Source organism: Misgurnus anguillicaudatus, chromosome 22 (assembly GCF_027580225.2).
Source record: "Misgurnus anguillicaudatus chromosome 22, ASM2758022v2, whole genome shotgun sequence".
Classification (NCBI taxonomy): domain Eukaryota; kingdom Metazoa; phylum Chordata; class Actinopteri; order Cypriniformes; family Cobitidae; genus Misgurnus; species Misgurnus anguillicaudatus.
The window spans coordinates 6,236,375-6,260,000 of NC_073358.2; the positions used below are offsets into that span (position 1 = coordinate 6,236,375).

The 23,626-nt window shown below is 36.5% G+C and overlaps 2 protein-coding genes across 5 annotated transcripts in view; both read right to left on the minus strand.

Moving 5' to 3' along the window:
- clip2 (CAP-GLY domain containing linker protein 2) overlaps positions 1-3,202 on the minus strand; it is a 52,389-nt gene extending 49,187 nt beyond the window's left edge. Inside the window, exons 1-2 of one of the 4 annotated variants that reach the window (XM_073861195.1) lie at positions 2,605-3,200; positions 1,799-2,015 (exon numbers count right to left, since the gene is read on the minus strand). In XM_073861195.1, coding sequence (XP_073717296.1) covers positions 1,799-1,913 — 115 coding nt within the window. In that variant the 5' untranslated portion in view covers positions 1,914-2,015; positions 2,605-3,200. Of the gene's footprint in view, positions 1-1,798; positions 2,016-2,604 lie in introns of all 4 variants that reach the window. The other 3 variants (XM_073861197.1, XM_073861196.1, XM_073861198.1) reach the window with 3 other exon arrangements.
- Positions 3,203-4,701: 1,499 nt separating this feature from the next.
- rasa4 (RAS p21 protein activator 4) overlaps positions 4,702-23,626 on the minus strand; it is a 56,558-nt gene continuing 37,633 nt past the window's right edge. The window contains exons 9-21 of the mRNA XM_055200540.2: positions 20,906-21,023; positions 20,476-20,629; positions 20,295-20,359; positions 17,524-17,636; positions 17,228-17,420; positions 16,927-17,064; positions 16,642-16,786; positions 13,496-13,668; positions 13,080-13,217; positions 9,736-9,871; positions 8,511-8,631; positions 7,602-7,660; positions 4,702-6,756 (exon numbers count right to left, since the gene is read on the minus strand). Coding sequence (XP_055056515.2) covers positions 6,629-6,756; positions 7,602-7,660; positions 8,511-8,631; positions 9,736-9,871; positions 13,080-13,217; positions 13,496-13,668; positions 16,642-16,786; positions 16,927-17,064; positions 17,228-17,420; positions 17,524-17,636; positions 20,295-20,359; positions 20,476-20,629; positions 20,906-21,023 — 1,681 coding nt within the window. The 3' untranslated portion in view covers positions 4,702-6,628. The remainder of the gene's footprint in view (positions 6,757-7,601; positions 7,661-8,510; positions 8,632-9,735; positions 9,872-13,079; positions 13,218-13,495; positions 13,669-16,641; positions 16,787-16,926; positions 17,065-17,227; positions 17,421-17,523; positions 17,637-20,294; positions 20,360-20,475; positions 20,630-20,905; positions 21,024-23,626) is intronic.

Here is a 23,626-nt window from a genome sequence, read left to right on the forward strand (position 1 = left end):
ATGTCAAAGCCCGAAACACAACAGACAAAATAGGTACAGTATACCGTACTTTCTTTCAGCGTTCGCCTTGCGCGCGCACACGTCCACACAGCTTTAAAAGTACATTTAGAGGACATTCACAAATTCAGGAAACTGAGGAAAAACAGCAAATCCACCACTACAGTGAATATACTGTATGAGTGTGCACTCCCACAGCAACGTGACGCTCTTGACATCTTTTTATCAGCGTGTATAGCTTGTATATGTATAACACACGCGTGATCACTGAACTAAGTTTTCTTTCATGTTTAAGTGAACATAAACAGCTGGATGTTACTCAGTATATTGTAACTTAAAGCAGTCTGTCTTGGGTCTTAAAGTGACAGTAGCCTGCTGCTTTCTGTGTCTTAAATGTTCATTTCATAACAAATATATTTACATTTAATACAGAAGCCTGAACATTAAAACAAGATTTTAGTATTTGTATGCGTCATGTTCTGAATAAAAAGTAGTTTAAAACCATTATTAACTGTCATGTTTTTACAATTTTCATTCAGGACCAAAAATCTGCCTTTTAAATTTGACAGGAATAAAGATTTGTTATTTATCATGATAATTATCAATATCGACTGATATGGAAAACATTTTCGTGATAATTTTTTTGGCCATATCGCCCAGCACTACTTCACTACAAAAAACTTCCTTAACTATATCATGGCAGCACCACAGTTCTTTTATGTTATGTGATATTACTTTGGTATATGGAATGAATACAACATATACCATGGTACTACCATAGTACTTATCAAAAAAACATGGCATTACAGTTATGCCTTTAAATAAGAAACATGCATATTGTATATTTATCCAGTATTTTTAGCTCAGTATACTACATTTCCGTATGTGTGTTCCTGTAGCTCAATTGTGTTAGCAGCACAAAGGTCATGGGTTCAATCCCCAGCAAAAATAGTCCCCTTGGTAACTTTCAATAGCAGGGGACTATTTTCGGGCATTGTGTAATATCACTGCGCCTCATGCAGTCATGTTACTCCAGCAAAGTCCTTGATTATTACGCCGAAATGAGAGTACAGTTCCTAGCCATATCGGCCTAGAACAGTGATTCTCAAACTGGGGGCCGCGAGATGGTGCCAGGGGGGCCCCAGTTTTATGACAATTTAATAAATTACATTAATTTATCATGAATTCTCTGTAATTAAACCTAAAAAAATAAGGTTACTAACAAACAGCACTACTCTGTATAATTTAATATGTTTTGTTTAATTAAAATGTTGAGTTTTAGAACTGTTTTTGTCATAAATTTTCTGTGGGGGGCCGCGAAGGAATGCGCCATACACAAGGGGGACACACGCTGAAAAAGTTTGAGAACCACTGGCCTAGAAAATCGCAACTTAAAATTTTCCGTCAGTCTTAGTACACAATGTAACTACAGAAGAGTCAGGTTTTGAATAGGAAAAATGTCAAAACTCTTTGGTTGTTTTTTGGCGCGATGCTGGTGGTCTAATCAGATTCAATGGATTATGCTAAGCTATGCTAAAAGTGGCACCGCCAGACCCGGATATCAGCTGAATGGATTCCATAACAGTAAAAATCAAATGTTTAACTCTAGGGGAGCTGGAAAATGAGCATTTTTCAAAAAAAGTGAAGTGTCCTTTTAATAATGTATCTTTAAATGCACTGTTAGTGACTTCGGATTAAAAAATATTAATTAAGATTACACATTTTTTAGGGCCTAGTGAAGGGTAATACGATGAATGTATCAGGATTTAATGGCCAACAAGACTGAGAAGAGCTGACTTACTGTCTTTCTGAGCTGCAGGACTGGTTGATGGGCCAGGAGGGGTCCGTCCCAATGGACTGGAGTGTTTAGGACCCCTGCCAGGGATCTTCAAGCCAGTGGACTTCAGCACGTTCATTTTGTCCACGGGAGAAACTTCAAGTTTCGCAGCTATTCGAGGTTCTTGATGAGGCACTAAATACGAGGATGACGAATATCCGTCTCCATTACACCTGCAGGACTGAAGACAACCACAATAGGCACAGTAAATATAGAGGGTTGAATATAGCTGCAATATGAACACCATGGGTGTCTTTGCAAGTTAATAAACACAAAATACTGGCTGATCTGCACCATCAATAATGTGATGCTCTAGGGCAAAGGATGACATTAAAATCACATTGTATCAGGCTGTAACAGTAGCAATACAAGATACACCATTGTTAAATCGACACAAATGACGGGGAATGTGTCAAGGAAAAATACATTTCCGAAATGATAACTTAGTAACATAGCAACAAGGTCATTTGTAATATTCAAGCAGGATCTATGAAACAGACCCATTATCCACTGAGGTCGGCACTTTCAATACTCTGTCATTACAGCACTAAAATTAGCTCATTTTAAAACACAAGAAGTAAATTACAGTTCAAAAATAATAATTTATGTGATGTATATAAGCTAAAACAGACGGAAGTTTGGTGTGATGGGTCACTATTGCGCCGTTGACTCGCTGCTCTATTGTTTTGGCTCGTCACTGCGGCGTGCACGAGACCACCGTTTTAACAAACCCCTGTCAAGCGGCACAAGCAGACAAAAAGCTCCATTACCTTATAAAGTCCAAATCCTGTCAAATACAAAGAGGTCGGAGCCGACAGGCTTCAGAGGTTCAGTACAGGGATGGCTCTGTCGGCTTCCCGGCATGAGATTGTCAGCGTCTGCCACTCCCTTCAGCCGCGCGCACTCTCTCCCTTTCTCTCTCTCACACACACACAGATGCGAAAAATATGGATGCTGAGGTAAAAAAGTGGAAGCGGGCGGGATGCTCACAGACACCGGTTTATTTTTTGGAAAGCTGTTTAAGATAAACGAGCATATTGCGTTTCTGCGCAACCGCGTATTGCGGTAAAGAAACGTCCACGAAGTGTGTCAGTGGAGCAGAATTTGTCCGGGGATGAGGGACAGGATGTGGCGAAGCCCTGGAGCAGGGGGAGTTTTTGGGTAACGCGCTTCCATATTCACAGCCGGGGCAGGAGACTCCCTTATTCTCATGTTAAGCAGTGGGTACCGTTTATTTGCTTATTTGGTTTAAAAAAAACAAATATGAATACGGTATCATTTTATTTCGTTGACCAAAATGACTCCTGTTCTGGACACAAATCGAAACGAAACGAAACAATTATGCCCATTCATGGACATCCCGTGAGCGACCGGAAACTGAAAGACTGCATATCCAGCTGCTGTGGAATTTATGCACTTCCGGTCCTCGACACTTTCCCTCAATGTGGAGATTTTATCTACTTTATTAATTTTTTTACTATATTTAGTTAATTTCTTTCAACGAAGAGGCCAAAAGAACTCTATCTTTTTTATTTAGGATATATTTTAAATAAATGAAATCCTACAAAATAATATGTGCTGTTTGTTCTACATTTGTGTCTATTAAATATGACGTTTGCAACAGTTGAGCAGAATTTTAATCACTGATTTGTTTGGAAAAAATAATAATTCAAAAAAATCGCTGATTTGTTTGGTATTTTCTTACACTGTAGCATAAAGTAAAATTTAATTCAAGATACAAATAGCTTTATTGAGAAATTTAAAGAATCTTTACATTGCATAGAAACATTAAATATATGTTATATCTACACAAATATACATGTTAAACATTAGAATAGCCTAGAAAATCTACATCTATAAACAGTAATGTAAAATTATTAGATATTAAAAAAATCAAAATCCTGTCATACATGTATGCTGTACACTGTTTTGCTTGTTTAACCCTTTGATTCCTTTCCGGTTTTGTCATGGCATAAATATATTAGCTCTTCAACATAAGTGTGATTGTCAAAACATAGTCTAACTTTGTTAGGACCTTAACATATCATTCTGCATTATTACGTATTTATACAGTATAGGTAAGAGGATAACAGAGGAATAGAAAATAGAGGATCATCATATTATTAGGTCTTCTTTATTGATCACTGTATGAAATAAAACAGTTTCACATGTACTAAATCATGGATCTTTCAAAAGGGACACAAAAAAAGGAAATGTGAAAATAAAGGTCTTATTAGTGAGTATTAATAGTGAATTTAAAGATTTATTAAAAGACCATAAGCCCTCACGTATTAGCCTAATTGAAGTAGCTAAATGTGTAACTAAAAAAATATTGGTTGTAAAATTAATCTATGTAAATCTAAATCTCTTGTGCCGAATTTGAATCAGTTGGGGATTTACTTCCCATTTCAATAAAAAAACGATTATTTTGATCTTTCCAAATACAGAACACAGAGCTCAGCTGTGCTTAGAGCCACTGGACCTCCCCCAAACTGGTACCTCCTCTTGAGCATCATAAATAATGGTTCCTGTCTTTAATAGTGCAGAAGACGGTGAAACATACTAATGCATTTCTCTCAGAAGAAAACAGACTACTGTATAAGAAAGAGAGAGATAAACCAATGGACCAATGGAGGGTTGGTGATGTTTCAGATGACAAGTGAAGTGTGAACAGGAAGCACATTCTTTCTTTAAATTGTAAACATAACGCACCCCTTCCTCAAACATATATAATGATATCTAACAGCAAACTCAAAAACTATAAAAATGTATATAATATCATTGCCAGTTCATAATTTACAGTATAATAATCCTGATTTAGTTTTATTCTCTGTCACTATAATAATTGTTTATACACTAAATACAAGTAATGTAAATCATTTATTGAACTTAGAATTTGGTCATTGCATGGAGAAGCTTTAACGTTATCAGGATTCCCACACCTTAGTAAACTTTAAATTCAAGGACCTTTCAAGGACTTTCCAGGGTCCTATACCCTCAAATTCAAGGACTAAATGTGGGGACACATTTCAAGTGAGAGCAAGGTTACATCGTGTTACCTTTTAAGATACATTGTTACAGTTCCTTTGCGAGGGAACTCGCGCTGCGTCACTGCGGTGACACTTTGGGGACGCCTCCAGGGGTAAGTGCGTCTGAATGTGTATATCAAATTCAACTAATGGTGAGGTTTAACGACAAACACAAGGTGACGCGGGAGCCAGGAAGTAAATCGCTATCTGAAATATTGTCAAAGACTGCGTTACAGGGATGCACTAAGTATGGCAAGAGAGACACAGCGTCTTGTTCCCCTTCTCAGAAAAACAACAGTTACATACGTAACCCGAGACGTTTTCATGTGTCAAACACAACTTTGCAAAAAAGCATTTTGGTATGAATCAACATTGGCATACAGAAGAAAAAAGCTTTTAAAGCGAACAGTTTTGCACGTGTGTTTAAAAAGTCTATAATTTTTATTATATTATCTACACAGGGAATAATATGGATTTATTTCCAGAAAACATCTTGCATAAAATAGATTCAAGCACTTTCAATGACTTGTATCTATTTATGTATATTTTCAAAACTTTCCAGCGCCTTGAATTTTTACCCCCAGATTCACAAACTTTCAAGGATTTCAAGGACCCGTGGGAACGCCGATTATGCAAAATATAAATGAAAGAAAAGCATAGCGGTTCAGAACACAATGGTAAATCATTTTGTTTTGGTGATCTTAAGATGAATATGAAAAATGGTTAAATATTTAAATATTAAACTCCACGACTGATGGTTAAAACATACAGTAAACCTCAAAGAAACCACAACAACACTGTCACTTTCACAGCAAATCAACAGAAGGTGTTCTCTTAAAATTACTTTAACCTTGGAGAACCCACAGGGTCAAATTTGGCAGCTGTTATTGCTTCTACCCAAAATCTTCTTGGGTTCCCCAGGGTCCTATGCAGAAGTTCAAGACCTTTGAAAATACACCATGTTGTGAAACTGGTTTAGAATGACTTGCTTTTATAAAGACTACTGTGTTTATTGTGGGCCATATTTAGCATTTGAATGGTAAATACTGTAGTGCCATCTGGTGGAGAAATACTATAACAATAACCATTTGAAAAAAATAATACATAAATATTAATGCAATGGTTCTGTGAAATGCATACTTGTTTACAGTATACATTATAAGGTCAAGACAAAACATTTAAACATATGTAGGACAAGGTACAGAGACATCAATGTAAAGTCAGACCCAACAATTATTTCCTATATCTACATTAACCATGTAACAGAATAAAAAAAATTAAATTAAATTAAAACTTTATAGACAAATTAAAAATCTTATTTTTACTCAAAAAGGGATTATATTCCCACAATGCACATAAAATCATAGTGATTAAAAGAGCAAATTATTATAGTTCATTATAAAAACAAATATACATGAAGGCTGTTCTGGTCTACAAAATATTGGCAGCCAATTTTGATAATGGAAATAAAATGATAATCCTTAACACTGTCCTTAAAAGTCCATTGGACTTTAGCTGACCTTAATACCAAACAACTCCAAATGCACTCAACTAATAAAGGGTCACAGCGGTGGTCATAGTCCTATAAACATGCATGCAAACCAAACCCAAAATCACTTTAATTTCATACATTATCTCAGAATACAAGATTAGATTATCACTCATCGATGTGCTACAAATAATATCACAGGTTTTGAAGCCTGCGTTTGAGGTCAGTGAGTAAAAAACATAAAATGCAACTAGTTACAAACGTAAGTGTTTGTGCTTATGTTTTTATTTCCAAAAACACATTTTTATTCTTCAATCGCTCTTCTTCTTCAACAGCAAAGTGTGCATCATACAGGTCTTGAAGAACGCTGAAGAGTTTTGTAACTTCATCTGTTTTCCTCTGGCCTGCAAGATCAAAACATTGTATAGGTTATTAAAATAAGCTTGCTAAGTAATGTTCCGACACCTTAGTTAACTTCAAATTCAAGGACCTTTCAAGGACTTTCCAGGTCCAATAGCCTCAAATTCAAGGACTTAATATGGGGACACATTTCAAGTGAGAGCAAGGTTACATCGTGTTACCTTTTAAGATACATTGTTACAGTTCCCTTTCGAGGGAACTTGCACTGCGTCACTGCGGTGACACTTTGGGGACGCCTCCAGGGGTAAGTGCGTCTGAATGTGTATATCAAATTCAACCAATGGTGAGGCTTAACGACAAAGACAGGGTGATGCGAGAGCCAGGAAGTATATCGCTATCATATTGCCAAAGACGGCGTTACAGGGATGCAGGAAGTATGGCAAGGGAGACCCAGCGCCTCGTTCCCTTCTCAGGGAACAACAGTTACATACCTAACCCGAGACATTTTCATGTGTCAAACACAACTATGCAAAAAGTTTAGCACATGTGCTTAAAAGGCTAGAAATTTTATGATATTATCCTACACTACGCAGGGAATAATATGGATTTTTTTTCCATAAAACCTCTCGCATAAAATAGATTTAAACACTTTCAATGACCTGTATCTAAGTATGTATATATATATATTTTTAAAACTTCCCAGGGCCTTGAATTTTCCCCCCAGATTCACAAGCTTTCAAGGATTTCAAGGACCCGTGGGAACCCTGAATAATAATAAAGTCCACATGCATACAGTTTGGTACATATATGTTTAGAATGGATAGGGTTCTGGTTACATTTACATTTGTTTGCAAATATAGCGGCAATATTTGGGTTTTTCAAGGCCTACCTCTTGTTGAATCCGTCTCCTGAGCTCCTCGCTGCTCTCTCAACTTATAATACTTATCTCTGCAAAAAAGAAATGACATGACAAATGTGGCAGACAACATGTATTTTTATAGGCGTCAGTGACAAATAAGAATGTCTGATGGTCAAAATTCACATTTGTGACCCTGCCTGTAAAAACATTTTTACATTTTTTTGTGATATACAACACATTTATGGGAAAATTTTTGAAGTCTTGTAAAACAGATCTATTCATCAGGGGCATCGCCAGCCGATTTTGCCCCGAATGTTTTGAGTCAAGCCTTGAATGTAATGACCTGGGCTCATTTCAGTCAGTTCACACGCCACACCTTGTATTTCTCACGCTGAGAGGTAAGAGATAAATTGTCCTGCTATATACAATAAATGTATGAAGCGCAGGCATACGCAGGACCATTCGAGTTTTTTAAGTGTACTCAACTTTACGCAGCGCCGCAAGAACCTACAAGAAGGTGACATCAGAGTACCACGAGAAATACTGCGGAGGATGCTGATTATAAATCTATCTCTCGTTACTCTGATTTCATCCACTTCAGCGCCTCATGAAGTCGTACACACATATTAAATACTACCAGGCAATCAGAAAGAAACGATAAGCTGTTTCTGGTTAAATTATATTATCCCGCTGCAAGCACGTTCATAACTAACATGGATTTAACGGAGTGTAAGTTGGATGAGCAAGATCCGATGAATGCGGTAGATATAACCCATTTTTAAGCATTTTGATTTTACGATTCCTGGACGAAATCATTGCCTTTGATCAAAGACGCTGAGAGCTGAAATTGGAGAATAAATCTCAATTCGTGCTAAATTATTATTGATTCAGTCAAAAACTCCAACAGCTTTGCAACCAGAAGCTTTAATGTCACATTACCGCATAACATGTTGGACACTCCTGAGATGTTGGTAGATCAGTTGAGCCTCAAGGTCGGGATCAAGCGGATCATACCACTCCTGCAGAGTCACTCCATGCCTGGTTTTATCACAACCCGGGTCTATTAACAAAGAGTCATAACAGTGCATGTGAATCTCATTTCTTAGAATAAAAATAATAAAAATAATGTGCTCACTTTAGTGGCATAGCAAGTCAGTCCCGGGCCCATATGCAAAAAAAAATGTACGGGCCCCCTTAAGCCAAAGCCCCCCCAACCTTGCCCGTTGCTGCGCAGGTCTGTTATACATATACTGTTATACTGTTATACATATACACAACATATACTTTTAATCAGGTAGTCAAATATTTTTACTTTACTTTTTTACTTTAAAGGGTAGATTTAAGTAAAGAAAAACTAAATGTTTAAGGTAGTTTTTGACTCGTGACTAACTTCTATGCCTTCTCTTTTCTCTTTAAGGCCCCACTTTTATGTTTATAATTGTCCATCCTTAATGTTCATGTAGATTGCCGCTATATTAACCTCTCACACTGTGTTTTTTTGGCGTGGCGATGCGTCATGTAAAAAAATGATAGCGTAGTAGTCTACAGCAGCCGCGGAGTGCAAAAAAAAGAATAAACGCAAACAAGAAATTAGACATTATGGAGAAATAAGAAATCACTACACATGATATGCATACAAAAATATATTTATTGCAGCCAGAAATAAAAATTAAATTGAAAAAAAAATTGTTTTAATTAAAAGCTGGGGCGGGCCCCCTATTGGCCTGGGCCCATTTGCACGTGCATACCCTGCATGCCCAGACGCTACGCCACTGGCTCACTTTCACATTATAGTACAGTTTAGGAAATGTGATAAAAACAAACTATAAATTGAAAAGAGCCCATTTCGTCTGTTTTTATTTTAAACACCATAACTAATAACAATTGACCACCCAAAGCAAACATTTATAAAATCCAAAATATTAACTTTCATTGTCAGGGGTACAAATGTGACAACAGCATTTTAATACATCACAAACACCTTTTATAATAATGTAAGATGCCTTGTTTTGGCCAAAATCTAAATCAGCATTTTCAAGAATCTTGGCAAAGAACTGTTGTTTCTAAATGCATAATGCCTTTCCTGTCAACGGGAGCAGATCTTGGCCAGAAAAAGTGACAATATGCACCGCAGACACTATACATGATTCATGTTGTGCAGTACCTGCTTTCTCCCTTTGATGGCAGCAGCTCCATCTGTCTGCTTTATAGATGCCAGGATGATAGCAGCTCATAGTGTTTGTGTTGTGACTGCAGGCTTTTCTCAAGGCTGACAGCCAGTGATTCAGTTCATTTACACTCTACAGCAGGACCAAAACACCAAAGAAAAACAATGAGACACCAAATAACACCGTCTCACAAACACACGCATATATACTGTATGGAGGTGTCTATAAACACTGTGCTCATTGTTGCACTGTCAATCAACGGATAAACCGTGAACTATACAGTGTAAGACGTCAATATATCCCACATTATTCAATGTGAGAAAGTCACAGCACATATCAATTTAGAAATAGAGCTGGAGTAGATTTAAAGGGGTAGTTCACCCCAAAATAAAAATTCTGACATCATTTACTCACTATAATGTTTTTCAAAACCTGTTTGAGTTTCTTTATTATGTTGAGCACAAAGGAAGATATTTTGATAAATGATTGTAACCACACAGTTGACGGGACACAAATATATTAAAGTCAATGGGTGTCCTCAACTCATTGCTTAGCATCTAAGAATAAGAGTAAATGAGTAAATGTCCTTGCGATCTAATGAATTTTTAAATAGTATTAACCCTTAAGAGATACTAGGGACATTTTCTGCCATTTTGATTTTGATTTTTAAACCATCTTGACTGTGATGATTGAATATAGCCCAAACTTGCCAAAGGTTAATCATTTTTGATACATTTTAGAATTTTGGTTTCATTTTTTTAAATTAGCTTAAAATGGCTAAGCTACGCAAAAACCGACACATGTGATCCTAGGGACAAAAAATGCCCCATTGAAAACCATTATAACTACCATTTTTGACCCCCCATTTATCTTAACATAAACTAATACATACCTTTATGTCAATATATCATTTTGAACTACTGGCCTTGAAGTTTCAATTTTTATACTTGTCCACCAGGTGGCGCTACTTTTTACCATTTCATGCATTCATCAAAATGTCACAATTTTTGCTGTTTTCTGCGGACCGCATAGCTGCTGAAAAGATAAACCTTTAATGTTGAAAATTGGTGTGTGTGTAAAAAAAGTGTGTCTGAGTGGTAAGGGGGTGGTGGTGATGTCGGGGTGGAGTCGATGTTGAGTGGGGCAGGGGGGCATATTCAACATATCCAAATTCTTCTCTCTTTGAAGGGCACATTCTGCATTATAAACTAATTCAGTAATAAAAACGATGAGAGGTCAGAACCGAAACAAAATCAATCTTCATTTTGGTTCTCGCTCATGTTGTTTACGCAAGTACACTGCTATAAGTATGAACAGTATAGCAGAAGTAGTAAAAATGGCAAGGCATTACAGCACACACAAGGTTCCTGAAATAATCATGCATTTCAAGAGCGAAGATGGCTCCTCATCTTCCTCCGAGGATTCTGAGATCGACACGGAGGCCTCAGAGGTAGAAGTAGACCAGCTGGAGTCTAATTCGATGTCCCACAAAAGTTTTCACGACATCAGCCGAACACTGTGGTTCGATTAATGTTAACATATTGGCATTTAAAGGGTTAAAATTTCCACAAATTTAATTAATATTTGACATGTATGTTTCAGGAAGAAGTAGTGTTAAAAGATTTAATAGTTTAAAGTGGAAAAAATGATTGATGTATGATATTTTTAGAGCAGTTTTTGGGAAGGTGTCATTTAGGAAGTGTGAGTTTTGTATAAAATCTGACCCTGTTCAAAAAATAACAATGCATCAAAATCAATGTTGCTACCAATCTTTTACCCATCCTAGGGCTAATAATAATTATAATCAAATGGTACTTTAAATGTTTTTTGGGGGGAAAATATTTAGATTTTTGTTTTTTTCTGTTAAAAAAACATGGGTTAATGTAAACAAACTGGCATGTAAAGGGTTAAAATTTCCACAAATGTAATTAATATTTCATATGTATGTTTCAGGCAGAAGTAGTTCTAAAAGACTGAATCTTTTAAAGTGGAAAAAAATATTGACATATGATATTTTTAGAGCAATTTTTAGGAAGGTGTCATTTTGTGGCCTTAGGAACACTTAAGGAAGTTTTTTATAAAATCTGACCTTGTTCAAAAAATAACAATGCATGAAAATTAATGTTGCTACCAATCTTTGACCCATCTCAGGGTATAATAATAATAATAATCACATGGTGGTTCAAATGTGTTTTTTGGAAAATATTTAGTTTTTTTGTTTTTTTCTGTTAAAAAAAACATGGCCTAATGTAAACAAACAGGCATATAAAGGGTTAAAATTTTCACAAATTATATTAATATTTGATATGTATGTTTCAGGCAGAAGTAGTTTTAAAAGACTGAATCGTTTAAAGTGGAAAAAAATATTGATGTATGATATTTTTAGAGCAGTTTTGGGAAGGTGACATTTTGTGGCCTTAGGATCACAAGTGTGAGTTTTTTATAAAATCTGACTCTGTTCAAAAAATAACAATGCATTAAAATCAATGTTGCTACCAATCTTTGACCCATCCCAGGGTCTAATAATTAAAATAATCAAATGGTAGTTCAAAAGTTTTTTTTTGGAAAATATTTAGTTTTTTTGTTTTTTCCTGTTAAAAAACAGGGGTTAATATAAACAAAATGGCATATAAAGGGTTAAAATTTTCACAAATCTAATTAATATTTGATACGTATGTTTCAAGCAGAAGTAGTTTTACAAGACTGAATCGTTTAAAGTGGGAAAAAATATTGATGTATGATATTTTAGAGAGGTTTTTGGGAAGGTGACATTTTCTGTCCTTAGGATCACAAGTGTGAGTTTTTTACAAAATTTGACCCTGTTCAAAAAATAACAATGCATCAAAATAAATTTTGCCACTAATCTTTGACCCATCCCAGGGTCTAATAATTAAAATAATCAAATGGTAGTTCAAAAGTTTTTTTTGGGAAAATATTTAGTTTTTTTGTTTTTTCCTGTTAAAAAAACAGGGGTTAATGTAAACAAAATGGCATATAAAGGGTTAAAATTTTCACAAATCTAATTAATATTTTATATGTATGTTTTAAGCAGAAGTAGTTTTACAAGACTGAATCGTTTAAAGTGGGAAAAAATATTGATGTATGATATTTTAGAGCAGTTTTTGGGAAGGTGACATTTTCTGTCCTTAGGAACACATACGTAAGTTTTTTTAAGGATCTCTTAAGGGTTAAATTGTCTCAATAAAAGTGGTTTGCATGGGCAAACTGCTATAGCGAATGAATCAGTAGGGATGGTGAATTGTTATTTTTATTACAGTATTGCTAAATAAATTCATTAAACTGATAGCCCTATGGTAATTGAATTCAATGCATCACTAACCTTGCAGTCGAGATACAGGGTCTCCTGCTGGCCAGAGGCTTCGCTCGAGATAATCTGCATGACATTGGCACTGCCAAAGCACTTCTCCTCCACCTTCTCTACCGCTCGAATCTTTGGCAGTGAAATAGACGAGGTCTTCTACAATTTGAGACACAAGAGGTCATTTTAATATGTGACCCTGCCAGGCTAAAGTCAGGAGCATTAAAGTTTGATTTCAATCTTTAACATGACCTTACTTAGTCAATATAAAAAATATCAAGGTTATATCTAAACATTATATATGATGATTTTATGTAAAAAAAATTCATAAAAATGACTTTAGCTGGGTTTTCACAGGCAGGGTCACAAAAGTGTTACTGTATAAGGACACGCATTACAAAAATAGCTTAATCAGTAACAAAAAAACTAATACCCACCTTGGAGTGCTGCGTCCGTGAATACGACAGAGTGTCTTTGCTGAGTGTGACGTAGTACTTCTTAAAGGGTGATGTCATGGGCATGCACTTGTCCTTTGTCCTATGGAGGAAGAGGAAGCCTTCTTTCTCCATAGTGCCACACTGGAGACTCATCCGTGTCTGCAGTTCAAAATCTGTTAAAAATGAATGAAAAATCAAATATATGGGACAGGAAAACAAAATGAACTGAAGGTCAGTCGAGCTAAAAGGGATAGTTCACCCAAATATGAAAATTCGATTCATTTACTCACCTTTGAGCTGTATAAATGTATACATTTCCTTGTTTTGCTAAACACAAATGAAGATATTTTGAAAATGTTTGTAACCAAGCAGATTAGGGGCATCACTGACTTTCATAGTAAGATACATAATATTGTGGAAGTCAATGGTGCCCCAAATCTGTTTGGTTACAAACACTTTTCAAAATATTCTCTTTAAAAATATAAAAAAAAAAAAAAGAATAATTCTGCATTATTATTTATTTCTGTGTCTGTTTGTTGCTTTAAATCCATATTTTCTAAAAAACAAAGATGGTTTCATCGGATGCACATGCGGTTATGCGTCTGGGTGGAACTTAACTTCCGGTTTCTGTTTGTTTAATGGTCTGACTCGTGTCTAAACTGAACTCTGGAACAGATACCTTATCGAAAATAACAAATGTTTTGGTTTCCTAAAGACGAGGTGAGACGGGGATCATGGATCACCACTATTTGACAGGAGGTTTGGCAGGCGATCTGTAGTTACCATTGCATACATTCATTTTACACAGTGAGGTTAGTTTTTGATACGCGCTAGCTATGATTTGAAATAAGGTAATCTACTGGATATATCAGCTGATACCGACATCTGCCCGATACTATTGTAATTAAATGTAAAACTGTCATAGTAAAAAAGCTTTAGTGTGCAGATGGTTATTTTAGGAATTATGCGCTTGACTGGACTTTTTATGCACATTCCGGGATTCCAGAATTGATGTGCCCAAGTCATACACTGGGCTTTCTGGTCGTTTATGGGCTTTTTGGGTGCAGAATTTATGCCCTTGAATCATCCTCTCATGGGAATCCTCGCACCGCAATGGAAAGTTTATAACTGAGAATAGGTGCATCGTGTGCTCAGCACATAGTGAATTGCATCCATCGAACGGCTTACTGAGACTTTATGAATCAGATCTGTAAAAAAGCCTACAGTTATCTTGTGTGCATGTGTGAATGACGCATTTCATCCGTCCGCTTCACCAGTGGATTATTAACTCAGTTTGCGAGTAAGTTACAGTGTTTCTGTGAACTTAAAGATCTTTAAATGTGCGTTTGTTCCTACACATGAAGCTATTGAGTGTATATGTATATGTATATATATATATATATATATATATATATATATATATATATATATATATATATATATATATATATATATATATATATATATATACATATACATATACACTCAATAGCTTCATGTGTAGGAACAAACGCACATTTAAAGATCTTTAAGTTCACAGAAACACTGTAACTTACTCGCAAACTCGCAAACTCGCAAAATCCAATATCCACAGTGTTATTCTGTCATCTTTTCTCCCTTTTTTCCCAAAACGCGATATACGCCACTCCTGCTTTTCTACAGCATGCAATAAATCCGCTCCACATATTACAGCGCACCATTCCACGCAATGTTAACAAACAATGGCGGCACGTTGAGTACACGGAATCCTAGTTTTCCTCATCTACTTTGTACTTCGTGATCAACAAACAAACAAAAGCAAAATAATACTTTAATGGCATTGATAACCTGTGGTTGTTTTCTGTGACGGGAAAGATTGTAAGTCATCAATATCCAATAACTTACGCGTGAGGAACTCGGGAGACGGGTTCTTGTTCTCTCTCAAAGTCAACGAAAATCGAGCAGGACCAAAACATTTGACAGCGGATCGCTTTGAAAAATGTTAAGCGACGGCGTCACGTATAACCGCAGCAATGACCGTGTTCTTAATATGACAAAGTAAGTGTTTTGATTAATGCCATTAATGTTTATTTTTTTATCAGTGTATACCACTAGTCAACTAAATGAATGTAACATGGCAAAGACGAATGCACATTTATATATTGATTGAATAGATTTATAGCATTTTGAAAAAAACTTGTCATGGATTTATTCCATTTTGTGGAAATTTTTTTTCGTTTATATAATAAATCTTTCAAGTTATGGGTTTGAATTTTTTATGTTTTTATAACCTTAAGATGCTATGTTAAAGTTTGTAACAGAAAATAGTGGTTTTCATCTTGTCACTTTCTTGGTACAGACGGTTTCAACAGTAACAACATAAACAAGGTGCTGTCGTGGTCCGCACGTAACTTCCAGGAAAACTCCGCAAAGAATAAATAACAACAAAGTTCTTTAAACGTAGTTTATTTATATAACAAGCAAAAAAACAACACATAGATTACCTAGTAAACCAAAACTTTTGTTATTTTCAATGAGGCATTTGCTTAGCAACTAGTCAGACCATTAAAAAAAAGAAACCGGAAGAAAAGTTCGGATCCAGACGTGTATCGCGTCAGCGCGCGTGCGTACAATGAATCCGTCTATAGAAAACACGTTTTTAACGAAATTTGTCAAAATGGATTTATTGCGTTTTGGAACCAAACTCACTTCTTTGTGAGTAAGTGTTTTATTTAGATTTTTTTTATTTTATAATAATTTATTTGCATCTTATAATGTAATTGTAAGTAATTGATTCAATGTTTTTCATCAACTCACAAATCCCAGTTTGTGAAACCCTGTTCTAATCTAATAAAATAGATTTGTGTTTGGAACAGACTAAACTTTAATTTTGTGCTGTTCTAGATCCTTCAAAAAAACATTTCTTTGTTCCAGAGAAAAAAATAAAAACCGAACAGGTTTGGAGTGACGTGAGGGTGAATAACTACTGACAGAATTGTAATTTTCAGGTGAACTATTCCTTTAAACCTGCTGCTTCGACAAGGAATTAAAAAGCATCAAAAATGAAGCTCAAAGGTCTATCCGATGTGACGGGTACGAATGAGTCTTCAGTCATGCACGAGGCTCCGCTCAATTTTTCATCTACTGACTAATTTAAAGCATCTCACCCTCTGACTCACGGCAGCTGACCAGTTTTATGATGAAGTCTTTGAGCTGGGCGATGCCTTGTTGAATGGCTGGCTGCAAACAGACCATCCACGGCTCTTTAGAGCAACATGCCAAAGTGTCCATATTCCCAATGGTCTGCACAGCCTGGGGAAAGACACAACACAGACTGGCATATTAGTATGTTAATACTAATGAGGTTGTATGGAGGTCATAATTCTGACATAAATGTTATATGCAACTGAGTCAGACAGCGGAAAAATTGTTTATGGAAAAAAGTGTCATACTTTGGCCAATAGCAGGAGAGTACGGCTCGTGCGGGCATCGGCATGTTTTTCTCGCAAGTGAAACAGTTTTGGAGACATGATGGCAGGTGAGATGAACCGCAGACATAAAAAGCTTGTTATGGCAATGAACTTGACTTTCTAAGGAAGTAGAAAACAGAATTAGGTCAAAAAAGGCCTGATACAGTAAGTCATCTGGTTATCACTTGATTTCTAAATACTGCTAATCCATACCCCCTACCTACTTGGCATACTGCGCTATACAAACTACAGAAAGTAGTATGCATATTTGATATGCACTCACCCGGTACTGTTGGTCAGGGAAGCGCTCCTGGACTCTGTGGTAAAGCTGATGGAAAGTCTGGCAGATGAGAAGAGGGCAATAGGATGCTGATTGAAGGATGGAGGTGAGCAACTCCGACAGGTACGACTGCAGGATGCTGCAGCTCTGCTGAATGACATCAGATTCTGTCTGCTGACGGTGCAAACCTGCACAGCTATTAAACCAAACACGAAACTCAAAATGATATTTAATCTCAGTTCCTTGAATTAAAGTGAATCGGGATGAGATCTGCATGTGGTTGGTTATTGACTTATTACCCTGCCTCTTTCAGTTCCACTTTACTGGGGTCCAGTTCCACATATTTCTTTTCTTCAAAGATTCGGTTTATTATGGGGCCCAGAAGCCTGTGTAAATATTGCATCCCAGCCACCTGCGATTAGAGAACGAAGACAAGGTTGCACTTTTTGTTAATGTACACACAGCACACAATAAAAAGTTATAAGGTTTGAACCATTGCAAATAAGGAATGGGAAAATTTCCAATTAAATTTGCTCTATGACTATGCATTTTTGGTCTTACTGTGCTCTAATTGAGAAGTTTAAATGCGTCTGACATTGTAAATGAGCTCTTACGTTTAGGTTCAGTCATTTTAATGGCAATGAAAAGGTTATTGGTCAGTAATTGAAATGTCTTAGTGTCACTAATGTCACTTTAGTCGTTTCATTTGTATTTAACAAATTCTTTCGCTGCAAAATCCTCCAAGTGCAATGCAAGCTGTTTTGACAAAAAAAATCTACTTCTTTGGACAAGACAGTTGCAAAATCGCTAAAGATGCAACTAGAAACATTGCAAATGATGAAAGTCAGAATTAAAAAATTAAAAGCACACATTAGGGGGCGCTGTGATCCATGTGGCTGCCACACTCTTACTGTGGGTTCACACCAGCCGCGTTTGAGGCATCAAATTCGCGTCTACCGCATCTAGTTTGCCGCTTGAACATTTTGAGTTTATTTTGTTCTAAACGTAGGTTCGAGAGGAGCCTAAACATTCAGGCCTGTCAATCATCATCATCATCATGGGCGTATATAAGGCAGCCTTCAGGCCTCCGCGTCTAGCTGCAATTTTTTCCGACATCCCTCCGCCTCCACATCTCTTCCTTCTCTCTCTCTTTCTTCCTCTTTGCAGTTCTGTTGCAGGGGATTGAACTTGGGGCTCAAGCCCCAGCCCCAGGTTCGCTCTCTCTGAAGGTTCAAAGCTCAGGTACAGAGCTCCCTTCGAGGGCAGCAAGCCAAGTTCGTTTACCATTATTCATTAAGACCTAAATGCGCAGGTGAACTAGTGAAACTCGCTTCATTTGCGTGTGAAAGCCGCACGTGAAATTCTAGTCATGGAGACATTAACGTGGAAATTCCCGTCATGGGAGGGGCTTCTGCGACTCTGCTTGCTTTTTGTAATCACGTCGCTGCTGGAGCAAGCTCCTGGCACATTTTTCCACCAAAGTTCAAATTTTTCAACTATTGCGTCTACCTCACCGCACTAAACGCCACATTCACGCCGCGTGAACTCTAGGTGGTGCTCATACCCAACTTACCCAAGCAAACACTGAGCATCCACTTATCCAAAAACAGTAATAACTCTGATCTGACTCTTTCAAAAGTCTTACAAAAATGCAATTATCTCAGCTTTTTGTTAAAAAAATATTTTGAAGAAATTCTTTTATAAGGTGATTAAAAGAGAACAAGGGTGAAACTTTTTAATTTGGTTTGTTTTTTAATTTGATATATTGTATAATTACATATTTAAAGAAAAAAAATTCTGGAAGGCATTACGTTTTTGTGAAAATCAAAAAAAAAAAATACTGCCGCTGGCTGGAAAGTGTTTTTTAAATGATGGTGGGGAAAGAGTTAAAAGTGTCCTAATAAGTGGCGGCCGGTGACTTATTTTTCGAGGGCGCACGATGCAAAGCTCGTCACAACATGTATGTAGCCCGTCATGTGTGTGGTTCGTAACTTCAAAATATGTGTTCGTCGCGTCAAGCGATCCCATGTGCACCACGTGTCCTGTCAAAATAAATGCCTGCTGCAGATGCTTCTAAAGGGTTTATGATAAAAGAGACGCTTTTGTCAGATACTTTGTTTAATCTCATGCGTAATCAGAGTTTACTGTTAATGGAGAGTCTTGTGTGTATTTTGTGAACGTGAGCATCATAAACCCTTTTAACGCATGTGCAGCAGGCACTTAGTTTGACAAAACACATGATGCACATGGTTCACATGATGCAACAAACACATATTTTGAAAACACGAGCAACACACATGACACTCAGAATATCGCGGCCCTAGGAAGAGCAGTCACCAGCCGTCACTGGTCCTAATATGTACCATTTTGGTAAAGATATGTATAATAAACCAGAATGTACCTCTAATATGCACCTTTTAGATACAAAAGTGAACTTTTTAAAAAGATACAGCCCCAGAGACTGCTGAGAGTGCACATTTGGGTTGTATTCAGTACTCAGAAGGGACCTAAGTTTGAATGTAATGCATGGTGTTTCGCACGTCATTGTTCATCCAGTTCGTCTTATGTGCACTTAGAGGACTTTGCTGAAAATCTGTGTGCTTCTGCCAACAAACCAGTATTTCATAATGGCCTAAGGGTGGGAACAAATTTGAAGCAAATGTATTTGATGAACGTATAATACCTGCCAAGAGCATTCGGTTAACCTTTTACCTGGCACGGCCCTTTGTAAGTGTGGGGAGGGGGGTGGAAGGTGATGTACCTCTTTAAATTAATATTACTCTGTCATTTATTTTGGTCTAAAAGCCTGAATTTGGTCTTGTTTTAAAGAAGACACTTTAAAGTTTTTTATGGAATCGTCTGGAGGTGAAAATATTAAATAAGATAAAAATTGTTAGCAGTTTAAATTTATTGTTATTTTAAGTGTCTGCAAAATACATAAATGTGAATTTAAACTTGCTTAGCATTTAAGCTAATTTCCTGTATAACCAAGCAAATTTCATTTAGACTTTAAATATTAGATTACTAAATTACTACACATGCCACACACCATATTTTTTAGTATATTTACCTTTAAAAAAGACTCCATTGACTTGGAAGCTAATGAATTACTTCTGAATAAAGTGTTGGGTTCAGCTGAAAGATAGCAAAGAAAATTACAGCGTTAAGATCACATAACCTGAAGTGAAAATGTTTTTGTCAAATCTGGTTATAGATAAGAAATAATATTTCAGTGCTTCTTATTTGCTTACTGGTCTTTTCAAGCTCCAGTTTGAACAGAACATCCAAGAACTCCTTGACAAGCCCTTGACCCAAAAACAGCTTCACTAGATTATTAGCCACTTCCTGTCTGCTTTCTGCCGTAGTCGTCTCATCCATCAACATGATGAGATCCGGCCAGTTGCCCTGCAATTAACAGTCATTTAACGTAGGTCGCAAATGAGGCTAATGCTTCAAACTGAAAATATACTCGGTGCAGTTATATTTTTAAACCTATAGTTTGGCACTTTATTTCTCATCCAATACGACACTTTACCACTAACAGAGACGAGTACGGCATCACATGCATACAAATGAGATCCAAAATCCGCACACCAAATTGCCATCTTGTTATGAGGAATATGTGACGTGAATGTGAGTGATGATGCACGGGTATATTTGTCGAAATGGCATAAGACTCACGTTTAGTTGAGAGCCGACCGATTGGCTGAGCAGCTCAGTAAGAGGCTTGTAATGGCTGGATGGCAACACGACCTCATCTCTGAGCCGTAACTGCAGTCGCAGAGAACCCAGCGTTCCTCTGAGAGATAGAGAATTGCAATAATATTGAACAATACATAGGGACGCTTTTATAAAGCACTGTGAAAATTCCTTATATAAATGTCTCTACAAGGTATATAACATAAACGCATCATGTGATAGGATCATGGTATATGGTACTGTATATCATTATATGCATACTCTTCCATGGTACCGGCTTATCATACTCATATACTATGGTAGTATACTATGTTGATTTTAAGTACTATATCCATAAACCATGGTGGATCACCATCCATACCGTGGTACTTTTTTCTTAAAGGGACACTGCACTTTTTTGAAAATAGGCTCATTTTCCAGCTCTCCTAGAGTTAAACATTGGATTTTTACCGTTTTGGAATCCATTCAGCCGATCTCTGGGTTTGGCGGTACCACTGTTAGCATAGTTTAACCTAATCCATTTAATCTGATTAGACCATTTGCATCACGCTCAAAAATAACCAAAGACTTTTGATATTTTTCCTATTTAAAACTTGACTCTTCTGTAGTTACATCGTGTACTAAGACCAATGGAGAATTAAAAGTCGCAATTTTTTAGGCCAATATGGTTATGAACTATACTCTCATTCTGACTTAATAATCAAGGACTTTACTGCTGTAACATGGCTGCTGGAGCTCAATGATCAGGGGCGCTGCTAAGGATTTTGGGCCCCATGAAAATAATCTTGACAGGGCCCCCAACACAGCTGAGACTTTTTTCATATTAATTTACATAAAATCATGCGCTTTTATGGTATTTTGACTACCAATGGGGTGAGAAAATTTTAATTTAATTTTGAATTAAGTGTTTAAGAAAAAAGAAATCTTATTTCACAATTTTTTTCTCACCGCATTGGCAGATCATTTTGCTCGTTTTAAGGACAATTTCACTTAAATTGTATATTAATTTGTCTTAAAACTAGACTCATTTATTAGGTCATTTTGCGCATCAAGAAAAAGCATCTTAATTTAAGAATTTTTAGATATTTCTACTGAAAACAAGACAAAAATACTAAGTAAGAAAGTCATTTTTTGCAGTGTTGAATGTTTAACTAAAACTGTGTATTGTTATTTTTTCCAGCGTTTTCTTGACCTAACATGAGGAGAAAATTGAGTTCCCTTTTAACACTTTTAACACTAGAACGGCCACCAGTAGTCATTTTAACCGCAACATTTAAACTTAAGCATTGCAAAAAATGATTTTCAGGAAAAAAATTCTTAGTATTTTTTTCTTGTTTTCAGCAAAAACATCCAAAAATTCTCAAATCAAGATGCCCCCTCTTGATGAGCAAAACGACCCAAGAAAATAAGTCTAGTTTTGAGACCAAAAATATTACATTTAAGGGATTTTGTGCATAGGACAAGCAGAAAATCTGCCAATGGCGTAAGCAAATTTTTCTTGAATTTAGTGTTTAAGAAAAATGTTCAAGATTTTTTGCTTGCCTCATTGGCAGATTTTTTTGCTTGTTTTATGCACAAATGGTCTAAAAACTAGACTTATTTTCTTGGGTCGTTTTGCTCATCATGAAAAAGCATCTTTATTTAAGCAATTTTAGATATTTTTACTGAAAACAAGACAAAAATACTAAGAATTTTGGTGTGTGGTAATTATCTTTAACACTAGAATGAACAAGGCGTCATTTTGACGGTTTGAAATTTGCAATAACTTTGTCTAAATAAATCACGTGCATAAATAAACGTGCTTACTTGTCGAAAAATGCTACCGTAGAGACCTGGGGCCTTCTGTACAAAGCGTGCGCGTTAGCACAGAAAAGTGCCGTAGGCTACGATCATTGTCACGGACGGACGGTCCACTAACAATTTAGGCCTACTTACAAACCCACCTTGGTAACATAATGTCGACCCTTTGCCTCTTTCACTTCTTATTTTTTTCTCTTTCCGTTTTTGACTTCCAGATTTTTTTTGGCATTTTCACTTTCTTGTCAGTCAAGTTGATATTCTGCCGGCACTATAAGTGAAGTCAAGCTGTGTTGCCTGGATTATACAATTTGGGCAAACTAAACCATTTTATGACAATTGAGAGGGGGGAAAGGGGCCCACAGACGTTTGTGTTTCCTAAACAAATTAATTTTTTGATACCAGGAAACAGCAAATAGAATAATTTAAAGTTAATGATTTTTACTATTAAATATTTTTTTAGCACCACAATTTTGGGGGCTTCTCTGGGCCCCCTCTTACTCGTGGGCCCCGAGAATCGTCATTGTTTACCCCCCCTTTACAGCACCCCTGTCAATGATATTACGCAGCACCTGAAAATAGTCCCCTTGGTAACTTTCAATAGCAGGGGACTATTTTCGGGAACTGCGTAATATCATTGCGCCTCCTGCAGCTATGGTACGGCAGCAAAGTCCTTGATTATTTCCCCAAAATGAGAATATAGTTCATAACCATATCAGCCTAGAAAATCGCAACTTATAATTTTCTGTCCATCTTAGTACACAATGTAACTACAGAAGAGTCAAGTTTTAAAGGATTAGTCAATTTTCTTAAAAAAATCCAGATAATTTACTCACCACCATGTCATCCAAAATGTTGATGTCTTTCTTTGTTCAGTCAAGAAGAAATTATGTTTTTTGGGGAAAA